The following is a 15311-nucleotide window of genomic DNA, read 5'->3' on the forward strand; positions in this document are numbered from 1 at the left end:
ATTGATATTATATTATTTTCTCCATGCCTTGCCTTTGAGCATTAAAGCACACGAGCCATTGGTGCGTGAAGGCATAAGTATGGAGCTGGTCGACCGTAGATTATTCCGTTCAGCTTGCACTCACCCGGCGACGCGTAGTCGAGACGCGGGCATAAATACAGAAGCGAACGTCGAGATGAGAATACGAGCGTCGCGAGAGGTACGATTTGGAGATGATCAATCCTCAGACCGGCCTGAGTGCAACGTTTCGCGTACAGCACGTGGAAGGTCATCGCGAGGTTATCGTCTGGAACACGTTTAACCATTTACATTTGGTGAAGAACGAGTTGGCAGCGTGCAATTTTTGATCAAGACCGTGCGCTAATGAAGCGTCAATGGAGCAACGGAAAATTAGTCGTGGATGAGGATCTTCAAAAGTACTGCTGAAACATACAAATATTGTGATTGACATCTACATGAAACAAAAAGCCTGATTATTTTTAAAAATTAAGTAGAGAATTACTGGAATGATATAATCATCGGTGATAGCTACTACTAAGCATACTTTGCCCTATTTTTTCCAGTGATGAAGCGCGGCTTGAGCTGGACGACGAATTCCAAGATCATCACCAAGAACTGATAATAGGGGATGTTGTATTGCACGATGTTCAGATAGACCACATGGGAATCATGTTAAACGTTTCGATACAATCCTGTCGGAAACTGGACCAATGCATCCATTGTATTTCCCGCATTGTTGGTGTCTCGAGTTCCGCTTAGCTCTACCACCTCTTTATAAAGTCGCGTCATGCACGAGAAACCCAAAAAAAATGAGCTAGAACTCCAGCTCCTACACCATAACTCGATCCTTAAGCCTGACGACGTCATATCTAAACATGCACTCACGTTGCAATGACAACACAGTCTAGATAACCGTTTTGCTTTCACCAAAACTTCAATGCTCCGATCATTTCGTTGCCCCAGAATGAAATTTGATCAGGGTCGCTCGATATTTTCTCATTTAAGAATTTAACCCCTCGGTTACCAGATATCAAGTGTTGAATCAGCTTAATTTACGTCGTAACTTACGACTTCTTTTTAGTTTATATTGATGTGCCTTTTCCACGTCGAGATGCACTGGTTTCCCGCTATAAACTACCACAGGTTTTCTTGATCTACGTCGTAAGAGTTACGACTTTCGAACCTCGTCCCACCCTGGTAAGCCAGAACTTACGACTTCCAAGTCGTTCTTTGTCGATAGCATATGTCTTTCTACGCGTCAGTACTGCTTCTGATCCAACAAAACCTGGGCTATGTTTATCATTGTGATGTGCTTTGAACAACAGAGTATGGACTACGATAACGAAAGAAGATGTGCAGTCCAAGGGGCTCATACGATTGCTGACTGCTGAGCAGGCTGTTCGTCTTCATTGCCAGCGTCGCCGTCTTCATGACAAAGCAGCTCACGACGAGTTGGTTTGCGTGTGCCAACCTTGCCCGATCGCCGCAAAACGACCCGCTTGCCAAGCGATGCTGGAATAGACTCGCCACTGTCAAAGTCCTCATGCCAAATCTGGTAACACGTCTTGCGCACACCGCCGTACAAATGCCGTGACTTGGGGCAAAGGAAGCATTTCGCGTCAGTTTGGGAGCAGTCTTCGCAGTAGTAGGTAGTCTGGAACGATTTCTTGCGGGCACCACGGAGGAGAGCACATACTTTGCACGAACGTTGCTGTCGTTTTTGGACGCCAGAAACAACGACCCAGTCATCGAACTGGACGTGTTTGTGCCCATTCAACCGGGGCCGTTTGCGACAGCGGAGCATCGGTGAGGGTGTCGGGACGGTAGCTTCCTCAAAATCTTCATCTTTGAGCTGCAGTAGTTGTTTATGCAGGAGGAGGTACCATTCTCCACGAGTTTTAGGCACAAGACGCTTGATTCGACATGTTTCCTTGTGCGTCAGATATGCATTCACCAGCGCCATGTCTACGAACCCAAGGAGTAGAGATTTGTAATACTTTTGGAAACGGAAGGATGTCTGGATCGAATAGAACTGAAGGCGGAGTTGATCATGGACATCAACTCAGTCCATCCACCGTTGGTAATCCGTAACGAGCTTCGGGCATTTTACAGTAGACGATCCGACCATCTTGATGTTGCGATGAATAGAATCCTCCATCATGATCGGACCCGTTGCCAGGTAGTGCACTGGTTTGCGATCCCACCAGTGGCACGCAACCATGGTCGGGACAGCAACAGACCGTGAAAATGCAAAAGAGCCTCGCTCAACTGCACGAGGACGCGACTTGCGGCTCTCAACAACTTGCTTATCAAATCCTAGTCGATTGACCATGACCGTTCCCAGTACGTAAATACACATCGACAGTAACTGAATAGCTAGTGGAACGGAAGAATAGAATCTGTCGATAACGGCAAGCCGAAAGCGTTGAGGCCGTTCTCCCAGCAAAGCCTTCATGTTTCGAACAACGGCTGCTGCTCCCATCTTGTTGTCGTATGCTTGTTTATCCGAATCCCCATTCTCGCGCTTCCCAACGTACACCTCGAATCTACAGCAGTAAGTTACGACGTAGAAAATGTCAAGTTCAAGTTTTCAAGTCATAAGTTACAACAGCAAAAAACATACCGGTGACAGTACGCACTGCCAGAGTCGCACACCATGAACAGCTTCGTACCATAGCGATGCGGTTTGTCAGACATAAACATACGCGTGGTGTTGCGCTTCGACGTTGCCGGAAGGACGCCTTCATCGAATGAAAACTTACTACCCAGTGTCCAGCCTGATCGAAACCGCGACTGCAGCACTTCAACAACTGGTCTAAGCTTCCACATCTTGTCCCGAGTTCGTGGAGCCTCGTTATTCACGACATGCAGGTCACGAAGAATGGAAGTGCATCGGTTTCTAGCCATAAATTTGCCAATGTTACCAGCAGGAATCGCTCCGTCGTCAGTCATTGCCCAGTGCCGGGAAAAGCGACGCGTCATTGGGTTCAGCATTCTCGCCACTAAGAGGCCGATAACGTGTAGCATTTCGTGGGGCTGGTATGCAGCCTCCGCACACAAGCGCCGTTCGATCTGCTTGATTGTCTCAGGGGTCGCTGCGCCGCGCTTCCGCTGCAGCGACCGGATTCGTTTTGCCCTAGCATTTGCGGTTTGCTTCTTGTAGCGGTTCGTCTCTTTGGTGATGCTCACCCACAGTGATTTCGGTAGAAAGTAGAATAGTAACATCATAGGGGAGTCGGCCAATTCCTGTAGCTCGCGCGTGGGAGCGGCGACGTCAGGAGACAAACCAGGGTACTCCCAGTTGCTGCTTCAAAGCTGGATGACGGTGTGCTCCATTCAAACCTTCGAAGTGCGTCCTTGTCTATCGCGTCAAGCGTAAGTGTACCTCCCAATCCTTCCACAAATGCATCATCCATGCGAGCAACTTCCTCGTCAGGCGCTGGTTCGTCGTCAGGATACTCGCGACGCTCAATGATATCATCGCCACTGTTGTCACTACTGTCGCTGCCACTGGAATCGATGGCTTCGTACTCATCCGACAACTCTCCATCCACCATGACATTCACGTCGTCGATCGGTATAGTGACGTGGACATCGTCCTCTACACTCCCACCGTCATTCACACTGCCGCCGTCACTGCCTCTCCCGTTGTCAGAATTGTTTGATCCAGCTCCTGATAAAAGACGCTGGAGCGCCCCCACATTCATGCCCTGGTCAGACTGCTCCAGCTGGGCAGGCTCGGAGTCTCTGTCCGAGCCAAACATCGCCGAGATAGTGTTCTGTGACAGCGCAACGGATGTGTCGATTTGTGAGGCGTTCACAGGACCCTCCATTGAAACAACATCGCCCCCGCTTGCCTCCTCCTCACTCTCGCCACTCCCGTCCCTAATGAGACCCGATTCGATGGCAAAGGTCACCACGGCATCCTCACCTACAAAAATCAAATTCATTAGTAAAATAAATGCTGAATAGAACTCAATAACGCACCAACGAACGACTGCCCATTCGGCGACGTATACGTCCACTGGTTTGTGAGCCTCGAAGGTCTCTTCGATGCCCAGCCCACCGAGCGTAGCTGCCTCCATAGATGCTTGAAGTCGATGTCGCGCACGTCAATCATACTTGCAACCGTTGCTTGCTTCGTCCTCGAGCTGGATCGTAGTCTTGCCATCGTGGCAAATTCTGGAATGAGGTCCTCTCGCCAACTGTCCACTTGCGATCTGCTCACAATCTGGTCGGTGGTGCACACCTACCCTTTCCCTACCCTTTCTTTGACTCTTGCCTATTCGACCTCTTTCAGCTTATATTTTTTTGTCTCAAAACTTGACTTGATTAAAGTATCGTGCCCTCTTTTTTCGAGCCATTTCCTGTTTGAAGCCGCTCTCTACGTCGTAACTTACGACATTCGCCCTCATCAAAGTCGTAACTTACGACGTTGGTAACCGAGGGGTTAAGATATCGAATAGAAATAAAACAATCCAAAGCTTTAATAATATGCAAGTCGGAGCAATCGAGCACAAACACTTTGGTGGGGGACGCTGTTCTGCACTCTTGATCAGGTCCACTAATTCTTCAGAGTCAGCGAATTGGTGAGTCGTAGTATGTTTCAATGCGTAGATATTGCGCCAATTTTTGAAAGAGCCCGACGAGCTTTAAAACTAATGCTGTATCCATTCTGCGTCTGCACAAAATTGTTTCATTTTAATTTCACATACTTATTTCTGTTATCAACCCTCGTTGATAGCGCCATTTGTGCATGAAACATGCAATCACACAGCATGATTACTACTAACGCTCAGAAAACCTATTCATAGCAGTAAACACATCCGCTCATCTAAACAGTGTGATTTCATCTACATGGTTAGAGCTGATGGTTTCAGAAGTCATCAAGTAAGCATTGTTTCAATTGCCTCACTTCACTCACGGCATAATACATTTGCACCACTATGACGACCGGGCCTCAAGCAACTATCCAAATCCGACAGTATCGTCCAGAAGATCATGCCCAAGGAACCAAAATCTACGTAGAGGGCATGCTAACGTTCGACCCTAATCCAGAGTACCACTACCTATGGAAACAGGCCCTTATTAAAGACCTGACGAACGATTTTGCTGACATTGAAGCTAGTCACATGGCTCCAGGTGGAAACTTCTTGGTCGCTGTGGTGAAGAAAGATGGATCCAGCAAGATTGCGGGCATAATCGGACTGTTGCGCGAATCTGAAGATGTTGGACAGATTCGACGCGTGTATGTGGATCCGAACTTTCAGCGCATGAGTATCGGTCGAAAAATGATCGCAGAGCTCGAGATCTGGGCCGAGCAGAACGGAATCAAGAGCATATACCTGACAACTGACGCTTACAAAGAGCAACCCCAAGCATTTTACACGGCGCTTGGGTACACCAAGGTGGATGAAAATCAGTACAACTGGACCAACCCTCGCTACCTCCGCCTCTTCAAGTTTGTTAAGCAGTTGTAGCCTGGCACGATACTAAGAAGCTGGGGGCTTACAGATGCGCTAGGCACCATGGCGGTACTAAGAAGCTGGGGGCTTACAGATGCGCTAGGCACCATGGCGGTAATACATCAGCTTTAAAAAAACTGAAAAGGACTGTTGTCGGAAGCATACCATTAATTATGTGTTGCTTTTTAACGCTAATTGGAAAACACTCTGAATTGATTGGGTATAAACAACACGAGGGTCATCAGCAAGGGCTTTATCAATACAAAGTCGAATATATATCTCTACCAACCTAATTTAGGCTGTGAAAGACTTTTTTTTAGAAGGCTCTCCTATGGCTTGTACGCTACTAGCCAAATCAGCCACAGAGTGATGAAATAGATCAAATCAAGCGTATTCCTGCGTATCGGTAGTTGTGTTGTTACTTGGAATAAGCTTTTTTTTTTAGCGTTGACTTCTAAAGTTGAAAGTTTACTTTATCGTTTGTCACGTTCCTTTTGTTTAAAGACAAAGATATTATAAAAGCGTTTTCGTACCTAATCGAATATAAAAAAATCGCTGTAAATTTTGCACGTGTAAAGCTTAAAACGCTCGAATTAGATTGTAATTCACAAGAGCTTTCTGACAATACCTTTATCGAACAAATTGAAGAAAAATTGAGCCCACAACCCTTCAAAATACATTGTCTTTTCGGAGCCCGAAACATGAGATAATTTGTTTTTGGATAGCCATAACTTCTCGGATATTAGACATCTCGAAGCATACAATAATATCTCGAAATAAACGCGAGACGCTACAATATTGATTGATGCGCTGCAATCGCGATTCGTACCTTGGTTCGTAAGAATAATTTCGCTTGGCGTTGCAGTCGAGGAAATCAAGACATGCAATTCTGAATACGTTCGAACAACAATCGAAAACGACGTCTTTGGATGTGTGCTGCCTTTGAAAGAAAGATGAAGCAAGGTGCTGTTGATCACGGTTACTGTGCATACCATTACGAGCAAGAGGCAACAAACACGCTTTCATTCGCTGCGCTGGAGTACATGAAAGAGGTTGAATACTTGCACGAATCGTCCATACTACAACCTTAAGCAGCTGGAGGGCACCCGTTGCCACAAAGTAGAGGATGCAACCTCACGCACCAACACGGCATTTTGTCGAGAACAGTACACAGTTGCCGTCATGTCTTTACAAAGGCGTTCTCCTTTTGAAGGTCACGTCTGCCCACCGAACGCACGAGCCGACCAAGGTACTGAAAAGATACTCATTTCACACACAGCATATCAACGGTGAACTAGCTACACGCACATGCAAATTGTAGAATGCGAAGCCATGTTGACATGTGAGCATAACGGTCAAATGGCAGGATGAAGCCACAAGAGTGTTCGTATCCGCTCCCAATCTTCAAGGAATTTCGTTCGAGACACTGCCACGACCCAAGCAGCTGTGCAGGGAGGGTGGTCCCTCTGACTGTGGTCCGTGGGAGTCCCCTCTTCATTTGACTTGGGCGACATAGCGACAGTCGCAACTCACGCTGCCGACTTGGCTGTTGACACGCACCAAAGTTGGTACAAGTACGTAATGGGACACGTCAGGAAGGACAGTCCATCATTAAATCGATCCGATCAGCGCTCACACTCCTCCATTTGCGCAGCTCGTATGAGCCATGGAGCGCGTTTCAGCAGTCGACGAAGACCTGGAGTTAGCTGAGCGCAGTGCTAGTCCGCGTATGTTGCCTCCATTCCGACGTCCAGCTCCCCCTCCACCTTCTGCAGCACCTCGACGATCTCTGGAGAATTCCCTGCCGCGCCGTTCGCTTCTAGCGCCTGAAGTGGCGAGACCTTCGGATGAGGACTATGCTCGAGGGCGGGACAGCGATGAAAGTAAGGGCGGGGAAGAACCTGAGAACGAGAAGCCTAGAGATCGGAGACCACGGAAGAAACGCCGCAGTCGGATTCTCAGCGAACTGAGACCTGTGGATGGACCAGGTAGCGCTCTCCCTAGTGTGCCACCTATCAACGACGACGAGGTGAGCAGCGATGACCCATTGGAAGCGCCAGACTCTGGCGAACGAGCGAAGGAGGTGTTTGCAGCTCAACGAGTAAGGATCAAGAAGTTGTGGTGCTCTGATCTACATATTTACATGTACGTTTAGGTGAGGAATAAGCGTCTTGCATGGGTGTATGATACTGAACGTTGGCTGTGTGTAGGAAGAATGCCCACCCATTGTTTGGAATCTACGCGGCACACCGACATCATCCGTATAAGCGTGGAGACCGCTTCCTCGTGCTGCTCGTTGCATTGTGTACGTCGAAGAAAACATCGAAGGTTTCGAATCGAAGTGGGCTGATGTATATGCTGTGCTTTTTGCTGTATAGTGGTGGCAGTGCTGTTGTGTGGGTTGTTTGCGATTCGAGATTGTTGTACCGAAGTGCTAGAAGGTCCCGTCGCTGTGGTTAACCGTCGATTGGGAATGAATCAGGGTATTAGACCGTCAATTACAGAGGAGAGGACTGCAATGCCGTTTGCGGCGGAGGATGGTACTTATCCGGGTATTAAGGCATTATTCCGGATTCCTCAGATTGCGAACAAACATGATACGCAGCTGTGGCGCTCGCCAGCGTCGTTATTAGCGATTTCCTCGTCGTCAAGCTCCGGTTCAGCGTCAAACTCTTCGTCCAGTTCTGGTAATTCGACATCAAGTTCGACTTCCAGTTCACAGTCGTCTTCCAACTCAACTTCTGGATCTGGTTCTGGGTCGCAGGTATCCGAGACTGCGACTGTGAAAGTGACGATGACCGAGCCTTTGAACGGCGAAGTGTACAGTCTTTCATCAACGATGCTGATCGAGTGGCGCGTGACACTGTTATCTGGTCCGGATCCAGGACTTGACAAATTTCGACTGGATTTCAGCGCTGACAATGGCGCCTTTGACACGATCGCAGCAAACGTATCGACACCAGTGTCAAGTCAAGACGCAAACACAACTGTTTACCAGTTCGAATGGGATCTGGCAGGCAATATTTCGTGGTTGTGCACAACCTGTGTACTAAAAATTTGTGCGCTCGATGTGGAGTCTCTCTCCGATAATAGTCTCTGCATTCGCTCGGACGGACAAAGTGCCAGCAACCAGAGCAAGAGGCGTCTCCAGTCCACTGTGGAAGGAAGTGGCAGTGGCGAGGTCACCTTCCGTATTGTACGTGAAGCGTTCGAGTGCTCGTGCGGCTTGAGTCACGAGTCTTTCATCCTGGCAGCAGTGCTCATTGGCGTCTGTATCCCCGTTGTTGTGCTTCTCGCCGAGCCCCTGGTCACTTTTTACCGGGATCGTCAACTTTTTGGGCTTTTTGCACGTCGCGATGGTCCTATTCGACCAGTCATCGCGGGGTATACAGCACAATCTGCTACTCGTAAGGGTCGAGTCGTCCTCATTCTAGCGTTGATGGCACTTTGTGTGGCTTGTGGCTTCGTGGCAGCACAGATCACCACGACGAAATTCCTGACAGAGAAAAGTGCAATTGTCGTGCTGTGGGTGGTAATTTTTGCGATCGCAGTGGCTTTGGGGGTATTGGTGTACTGCACGTTGCTGTGGTTCGTGTTGTTTAGTGTGCGTTGGTGCTGCGAACGTTCTCACGAACGTGAATCATCGGGGCTGAGTCAGTTCCGTAACTCGCTGTTATCCGAAGACGTCAATGCGAAAAATGAAAATATTACGAGTCCGATGAGTACTGGATGGACGGTGAGGGGAAGTGAAGCAGAAGAATATCGTATGAACAGGTAGAAATAGAGTTAAAGGTAGAGGTAACTTAGGATATAAAGACCAGAGTAGTTGAAGCTCCGGACAATAATTTTCAATTATTGTGCAATTATTGCAATTAAAATAGACCAGAGCAGATAAAAAATCAGGTACAATTCTATTCGTATCAACATTTACGCCAATTTCCTGCTTCCTAGTGCGAGGCGAAGCTGCGGACGACGGTCTTGCGGTACTGGCGCGTGCGGCTCATCTCTTCGCCGTTTGCCACTGCGTCCACAATGGACAGTTCGCCGCGCAGATCGGTCTCCATCTTGGTCTTGAGCTGCTTGCTGGTAAACCCCTTGCCCATAAGGTAGGCCAATTTGGCAACACAGGCCTCAATCGTCATGTCCAGGGACGTAATCACACCCATATTCAACAAGTTGACACCCGTAGCGTACGTGTCCAGCTGTGTACGACCCTGCACGCACTGCGAGGTGATGATAACAGGGATATCGGCATCAACAGCCATCTTCACCAGCCGCAGGAAGCCGTCCTTACGCAACGAGGCGTTGCCAGTGCCAAACAGTGCAAACACCAGTGCCTTACGCTTATCCTGGTCTTTAGTGGCACTGTGACGCTCAATGTAGGCCTCAATACACTCCGCATCGAAGCCAGGTACCAAATGGAAGACACAAATATTGGTTGACAGGTCGGTAAAGACACGGAAGCGAGAGCGTGGGTAGGGCAGGATCAGCGGCTGGTCCACGATGGCCTCTACTCCGGTCACCGCCAGTGAAGGGAAGTTGGGCGAGTGGAAGGCGTCCACCGACATGTTGGCCACCTTGGTGGTCCTGTTGCCTCTCAGCAGTTTGTTGTTCGAGTAGATGCAGACCTCGGGGATGGCCAGAGATGCCGCACACATGACCGACATGATCAAGTTGCGACGTGCGTCGCTGTGCGGGAAGTGCAGCGGGATCATGGCGCCCGAGATGACCACGGGTTTGCCCAGGTATTCGAGCATGAAGCTCAGAGCGGAGGCCGTGTAAGCCATAGTATCAGTGCCCTGCAGCACCACGAAGCCGTCGTAGTCCCAGTATTTGGCCTCGATCTCCTTGGCAATTGTGCCCCAGTCGTCTGGCGTCATGTCGGAAGAGTCGATCGGGTTGGCCCACTCGCTCACAGTCACGTGAGGCATATTTTCGAACTGAAACTCGTCCATTTCTCTGATTTTCTTCTCCAAGAAGCCGCTGCTTGGGTGCAACACTCCGTTCTCATCGGGTACCATGCCAAAGGTGCCGCCAGTGTAGATAACAAGGCAGTGCGAACGTTCGGGCTTGACACCGACACCGTTGACACCTGCGGTCGTGGGCGTGGGGGAGTGCATCGAGCCGGGAGACGCGCACACGTGGGCCTCAGACTCGGTCAGAGGCACAGCCACGGGACTCACACCGTCCTGGGCGCCGTCGAACGAGGCGCTGAAGCTGTTGCTAGGGTCGCGGGTCTTGGACTTGTTTTTGGGCATCGTGACAAAGGGCAAGTGCGTGTTCGGGACCAAAAGTGCAAATGACTTTGGGCCATTCGCCTCGAAAGGACCTTTTGCATAGCGAGGCGACAAGTACGTGGTGGAACCTTTCGCTGTTGATACTGCGAGCTTGGATGATCTGGTATCGAAATATAGAGCTGAATTTGTAAGTGTTGTATATAAATAGTGAAAGGAGAGAACAGTGAATGATAAGGATATAAAGGTATGGGGTTTCAAGGGGTGGAATGGATGAACGGTCAATATGTACAAGAGACGAGACCAGGCGAATTTACTGTTGCAGTTGCAGGCGATCCGCAACGATTTGACTGCAGACCTTGACGTTGTGTACAGTTGCAAGCGTATTTGCCCCTGCTTCACTGCGTTGGGACGGATGAAGTGGAATTTACCAGTGTAGTTGAGTTTTCTCGGCATGAAAGCCAAGATCTTCGAATGGAGGCTGGTCCGTTGAGCGTGAACCATGACCAACCATCCACGATGGGCTGCACGATTGGAGTAATGGGTTCGTGCTCTTGCACAAAATGCTGTGGTTGTAAACTTCAAGCAGGCTGTTCGCGCAACGGTGACGATGCCTTGAAGGCATTTACTGGCTGGCAACCAGTGCTTGCCACGTTTCGGCGGTACATGCACTTTGTATCGATCGCGCGGTTGTCTTTTATTCGTCGTTCTGGCAGGAATTCGACCTACAGCCCACTCAGGAATCCTTCGTGGAGAATTTAGACTTCCTCTCACTGCGGAGACGAATTTATTAACCACACAATTAGTCGTGTCGCGATAGCCAAGATGATACCAGCTCGACATTTTGGGATTGGTGATAGGAAAGTGATCTGGTCGTGATCGAGTGTGAAGGCTTTGGGAATCGATACGATATATGTCTCGTGAGGATATTGAACGCGTATCCACTCCACGTATGAACATATCCAGGTACTTCCGCATCCTCAGACAGCTTCTTTAGGTATGTTGCTTTGTACTCTACGACGAAATGGCGAATAATTCGAAGTGCAGCGTCACATTTTCTGTCCTAAATGTCCACAACAACGATTATCTCACTTGACCTGTGCAAATGCGAGACTCACTGTGGAGCTCGGCTGCCTACACAAATACCGCGCGGCGCTGGGGACGTGCTCGCACATCGTATAATCAATCAAAATTAGGTCAGTTTAGGACACTTTGGACAGAGAATTCCTTCCATTCCAACCAGGAACTCACCGTCAACTACGGTGTACCGGTGATATCCTGATACAAACAGTTACGGATTCGATAGAAGTTTCACCCTGTCCGGTACCTTTCTTCCTACGCTCATTGTCGTCTCTAATCTTGTAGAAGCTTTCATCGACGTCTTATCGGGTTCCAATCGGTCCCAGTTTTATGCCAGATGCCATGATGGCACCCACGCCGAGCGTAAAGAACGTGAACTTTTTGTCGAATTCATTCATTTTTCTTTGCTTTCCGCCGCGCGTTGGCTCTGCAAGAAGGAAAAGATAGCTGCTTCGCTGCAAGAAAAAAAAAGTCAGCCTCAGGTCTTTAATTTACATGTTGGAGTTCGAGAAATTATTAGTGTTGATGAATGTGACAACGGATGGATGGGTTGGTCACCCCATCAGCCGACGGCATCGACAGATAGTTACCTGCATCGTTTAATGTCGCTCTTCAATTTCACGAAACGATGGAGAACGCCATGGTAGTAGAAAATAAAAAAATCTTCCTGAATGGTAAACTCATATGGTGTACGGTGATGCTCGTATCTTATCCTTTAAGATACGACTCAAAAGGGCTTTCATCGGCGCACGCTGAAACCACAGAATGTAGGAACCGGATTCAGTGCAGGTATGGTTAAATCCAGTGCAGACCAGATAAAGCCAGTTTCTGCGGTTCAGGTTGAACTTGTAGAAGGTAAAATATAAAAGAAGATAAATTACGTGACGGTTGGCACGTTTCGATTTTTGGAAAGTTTGCTCGCCTCCTGCGGTCCACAGACGCCATTCGTCGATCTTCCCCCTCGGACACACGCTGCAGAGTGAAGGTCACTTGAATGGCTGACCCGGTACGAAAGATACGTACTCGTCCGCGATTGATCTATTGGCTCACTTACGCTTTCTTTTCCGCAGGTGAAAGAGAACACGGACTCTGCTGCGCAAGACGGAGCTCGTTTGGGCGCGCAGTCAAGCGTCACAGCGTCGAAGGACACGTCAACCCGCGAGAAGAAGCGCAAACGTCCAAGCGGAGCTTTGCCGCCGCTACCGATCTACAACCGTGCCGCGTTAGAGGCGCATCGTGCCGAGAAAATAGCGCGTGCGCGTATCGACCAGCAGGAGACGCGACTGGTGGTGGGCGGTCGCCAGCGTATGACCAGAAAAGCAGCTGCCGTGCTGCGGAATGAAGATGGGGGAGCAGCAGCTGCACGGGCAAGTGAGCAGACAGATCCGAAGCAGTGGGAGAAGGTGGCGCTCAAAGAAATGTTCGGCATCGGCTTCGATTCCCAGTCAGACACCGCTGCTGAAGTATCGAGCAGCGAGGACTCGGAGTATGTAGACAAGCCCCGATGTCCAAATAGTGAAGTTGGCGACGACTCGTCAAGCCAGATCTCCGTTGATGATGAGCCGGAAGAAGAGTCGGAGCGAGCCAGTAGTGACGGAGATGCTGGGGAGGATGTGGAGAGTGCCGCTGCGGCATACACAGAATCCAGTGAGTCAGATGCAGAGAGTACACCGAATTTACACCAAAACACACCGAATTTGCGCCGATCCTACGACCTCCGCGTCAAGAGGGCCATTCCATCCTGGTTCCGTGGATTCAAGGCCACGTACAAGTCCTGGCATCGATTTCACAAGGCCTTTGATATCTTCCAGTTCGACTCGTTCCAGCGCTTCACGAATCGCACCACTACGTCGGTGGCCACTCGGAACAAGCAAATCGTGTCTTTGTCAAGGGCCAGAAAGCGGGCTGGGAAACAATCTAGGAAGGAGGTCACGCTTATCCCGGAAGAGTGGCAGATGTATTCCAAGACGATGGTGTGCACCCATGGCCAACCGTACGAGCCCAAAGGCAAGGGGAAACGCCGTCATAACAACATTCGCGACACAAAGTGCAAGGCCCGGGTGAACGTGCGAGTTACGGTGACAGTTAGTGGTTCTTGGTACTTGCGCGTGAATGGGTCGGGAGAGCACAACCACGCTCTCACCAAGCATTCGTATGACAACTACGCCCAGAATCGGACAGTGAAGGACCCTCAACTGACGGATGACGTGGCAATATTGCACAAGGCGGGTGCTAATGCGCATGGAATACTACAGTATCTTCGAGAACGCACTGGTATGTTGGTCTTGTGTGGATTCGGTGTTTGAATTTGTATGAATATTGTGGAGTTTTAACTTGTGTGAATTTGGTGCGTTTTACAGATAAAAAAAACAAACTTAAGGATGTTCACAACATGGTGCAGCGCTACAAGATGGGTGACCAAGCCAGCTTGAACGACGCTCAACGTGCGTACGCGGTTCTGGACGGCTTCACGGAGCAGGACGATAGGAACGTGGCTCAAGTGTATGTGGATAGCGAATCGAATGTTGCCCGGATTGCTACGTTCCAGACTGCGAGGATGAAACGCCTGTTTAAGGCCTTTCCTGAAGTTGTTCTTGTCGATTCCACGCACAACACGAACGCGAACCGGTACAAGCTTTTTAGCTTTGTGGTTCACGACGTTTTTGGAAAGGTATCTGTTAAACTTTAATTTTAAATACTCTGTATTGTAATACAGGTATCTAACAAGTGTTCTAGGGACAATACGTTCATCATGCTCTTGTAGACAGTGAAGAAAAGGACAATCTTCGTCGCGTGGTAGAGATTTTCAAAGAGAACAACCCGGACTGGGCAAAGGTCAGAATCTTCATGACTGACAAGGCCATGCACGAGAAGCATGTGCTTCGTGAGGAGTTTCCAGAGGCTCGTCAGTTGCTCTGCCAGTGGCACGTCATTACGTGGTTCAGTAAGCAAGCCACTCGCTTGGCTCCAGGTGTGAAAGAAGATGCCAAACGGCTCTTGCGCGAGTTGGTGTATGCGAAGAACGCCGAGGAGTATGAAACTCTTAAAGGTACGCTGCTGTCTAAGCTGGGCAATGACAAGTTGCACAAGCTGTACCAGACGTTCATGGACAACTGGGATGGAAACAAAGACGAGTGGGTCTCCTATCTACGTGGCAACGTTCCCCACCTTACCAACAATACTAACAACCGCATCGAGTCCAAGTGGGGTAAGCTGAAGGATCTCATCGACGGGTCTCTGAGTATCGACCAGCTGCTGTCTACTCTGATCGCTTTACAACAGTATGCAGAGGAGCAGTACTTGGCTGAATACCACCGTATCGGCAGCCGTCCTACCAGAGAATGCGAGGACGAAGACCTGACGAGACTCGCTGGTCATGTCAGCCCATTTGCTGTTGGCCTACTTGCCGATGAACACACGCTCGCCACCGGACCCAATGCAGACTACAAGCTGGAACACATAGCATCAGGCAACATCAACGTCACCAGTTTGAAAACTGGAAACGTGCACGAAGTCAACACTAGGGTACGTA

General features: G+C 49.3%; 5 protein-coding genes across 6 annotated transcripts; 2 read left to right on the forward strand and 3 right to left on the reverse strand.

Annotated features, from left to right (window-relative positions):
- Window positions 1-41: 41 nt before the first annotated feature.
- On the reverse strand, window positions 42-305 carry PPTG_21810 (hypothetical protein; the record flags this gene model as incomplete). The annotated part of the gene is made up of 1 exon (XM_008899998.1): window positions 42-305. One exon carries the CDS (start codon window positions 303-305, stop codon window positions 42-44), a length of 264 nt encoding a protein of 87 aa, XP_008898246.1.
- A 1064-nt stretch (window positions 306-1369) lies between these two features.
- Window positions 1370-4171, reverse strand: PPTG_21811 (hypothetical protein; the record flags this gene model as incomplete). Its single annotated transcript, XM_008899999.1, has 5 exons — window positions 1370-2032; window positions 2111-2546; window positions 2624-3307; window positions 3343-3931; window positions 3988-4171. 5 exons carry the CDS (start codon window positions 4169-4171, stop codon window positions 1370-1372), a joined length of 2556 nt encoding a protein of 851 aa, XP_008898247.1.
- Window positions 4172-4946: 775 nt separating this feature from the next.
- Window positions 4947-5480, forward strand: PPTG_06050 (hypothetical protein; the record flags this gene model as incomplete). Its single annotated transcript, XM_008899799.1, has 1 exon — window positions 4947-5480. The coding sequence occupies one exon, from the start codon at window positions 4947-4949 to the stop codon at window positions 5478-5480; it is 534 nt and encodes a 177-aa protein (XP_008898047.1).
- Window positions 5481-6837: 1357 nt separating this feature from the next.
- On the forward strand, window positions 6838-9371 carry PPTG_06051. 2 transcript variants are annotated; one of them, XM_008899800.1, is made up of 3 exons: window positions 6838-7610; window positions 7676-7770; window positions 7844-9371. In XM_008899800.1, exons 1-3 carry the CDS (start codon window positions 7132-7134, stop codon window positions 9241-9243), a joined length of 1974 nt encoding a protein of 657 aa, XP_008898048.1. In that variant the 5' UTR covers window positions 6838-7131; the 3' UTR covers window positions 9244-9371. The 2 variants fall into 2 exon arrangements, with proteins under 2 accessions (XP_008898048.1, XP_008898049.1); XM_008899801.1 differs by having other exon boundaries at window positions 7676-9371.
- PPTG_06052 (hypothetical protein) lies at window positions 9348-10760 on the reverse strand. The gene has a single exon (XM_008899802.1). The coding sequence runs from the start codon at window positions 10721-10723 to the stop codon at window positions 9413-9415; it is 1311 nt and encodes a 436-aa protein (XP_008898050.1). The 5' UTR covers window positions 10724-10760; the 3' UTR covers window positions 9348-9412.
- Window positions 10761-15311: the final 4551 nt, after the last annotated feature.

The sequence above is a fragment of the Phytophthora parasitica genome (assembly GCF_000247585.1).
Source record: "Phytophthora parasitica INRA-310 unplaced genomic scaffold supercont2.8, whole genome shotgun sequence".
In the NCBI taxonomy this organism is placed as follows: Eukaryota; Oomycota; class Peronosporomycetes; order Peronosporales; family Peronosporaceae; genus Phytophthora; species Phytophthora nicotianae.